The following is a 1,695-nucleotide window of genomic DNA, read 5'->3' on the forward strand; positions in this document are numbered from 1 at the left end:
GGGCTGCAGCAAGCCGGCGGGCTCCAGCCCCCTGGCCGGCGCCTCGCCGCCCTCCGTCATGACGGCCAGCCTGTGCAGAGACCCGTACTGCCTGAGCTACCACTGCGCCAGCCACCTGGCCGGCGCCGCCGGCGCCTCGTGCGCCCACGACCCGGCGCTCAAGTCCGGATACCCGCTGGTCTACCCCACGCACCCGTTGCACGGCGTGCACTCCTCGCTGGCGGGCGCCACGCCGCCCTCGCTGGCCGGCCACCCGCTCTACCCCTACGGCTTCATGCTCCCCAACGACCCGCAGCCGCACATCTGCAACTGGGTGTCGGCCAACGGACCGTGCGACAAGCGCTTCGCCACGTCGGAGGAGCTGCTCAGCCACTTGCGGACCCACACTGCCTTCCCGGGCACCGACAAACTGCTCTCCAGCTACCCCAGCTCCTCGTCGCTGGCCAGCGCGGCCGCCGCCGCCATGGCGTGCCACATGCACATCCCCACCACGGGGGCGCCCGGCAGCCCGGGCACGCTGGCCCTGCGCAGCCCGCATCACGCGCTGGGACTCAGCAGTCGCTACCACCCCTACTCCAAGAGCCCCTTGCCCACCCCGGGCGCCCCCGTGCCGGTGCCCGCGGCCACGGGACCCTACTACTCCCCCTACGCACTGTACGGCCAGAGACTCACCACAGCCTCCGCGCTGGGCTACCAGTGAGGCCGGGCGGCGGCCCGGCCCCCTCTGCTCTCCCCCCGGACTTTTTTCTAAGAGAGTGTTCGCCCGAGGACCGGCCCGGGAGCACCGTATTTATTTCTGTTAGCTTCAAGCGGGACAGTGAATCATAAAGTGCATTACGGAGGGGAGCTCGCTAGGACCCCCGTGGATCAACCCCCTTGTAGAATATAAATAAAAAACCCGGCAACAACTCGAGGTCTTCTCTTTCCTGTTACTTTAAAACAATTGCTATGATTGTATTGTACGTTCTTATTTAATGTCTCCTTGAAACGGGAAAACAAAAAGAAAAAAAAATTGACGTGCATGTTTGTTACTAAAAAAAAAAACCCAACAAAAAGCCAACTCGCAATTTGTCAGCTATAACTTCAAATTGCAATTATTTTTAAGGTGTGTTTACCCTTGAAAGAGAATTGGTATTTTTTGTATGTATTCTGGAAGAAAAAAAAAATCAAAAAAGACAAAAAAAAAAAAAAAAAAAAAAAAAAAAAAAAAGAGCAAACCCAACCCCGATTCTATTCCAAAAACCTCATTTGCCTTATTTTGTTCTTTTCAAAGGAACACGTAACTCTTTTTAATTTTGAAGCCCGCCCGGCCAGAGGGGGTTCAGTAAGGTTTACGTCATGTACTAAAATAGACAATGTATCGCTTTAAAGATTAAAATTCCGTATATTTGATGTACCGAAAGGTTTTACTTTTTTCAACACGCTTTGACTCTGTTACCCGCACGAGGAGGTCTCGGATGGAGGCGACTGCTCCTTTTTCCTCAAGCGTTTCTTCAATTTTCATTCGAAATAAAAAGACGCGGTTTTTAGCAGAACCCCGAGGCTTTCGTTTGAAAAAGGAAAAAAAGTGGGGCAGGCTTGGATTTTTGTTTTTGTTTCCCCTTGGACAGACTGGGAGGAAGGAAAGGGCAGAGCTCAGGAACCCGCTCAACTTGTTCCCCCGCTTCCCCCCCCCCCCCCTCTTTTTTTTTTTTG

The 1,695-nt window shown here is 54.3% G+C and overlaps 1 protein-coding gene across 1 annotated transcript in view; it reads left to right on the plus strand.

The window, feature by feature from the left end:
• Positions 1–1,396, plus strand: part of ZNF503 (zinc finger protein 503) — a 3,316-nt gene extending 1,920 nt beyond the window's left edge. The window contains exon 3 of the mRNA XM_019502099.1: positions 6–1,396. Coding sequence (XP_019357644.1) covers positions 6–700 — 695 coding nt within the window. The 3' untranslated portion in view covers positions 701–1,396. The remainder of the gene's footprint in view (positions 1–5) is intronic.
• The last annotated feature ends 299 nt before the right edge of the window (positions 1,397–1,695 follow it).

This window comes from Gavialis gangeticus, unplaced genomic scaffold, assembly GCF_001723915.1.
Source record: "Gavialis gangeticus isolate Ggan-Ray unplaced genomic scaffold, GavGan_comp1, whole genome shotgun sequence".
NCBI classification, from domain to species: domain Eukaryota; kingdom Metazoa; phylum Chordata; order Crocodylia; family Gavialidae; genus Gavialis; species Gavialis gangeticus.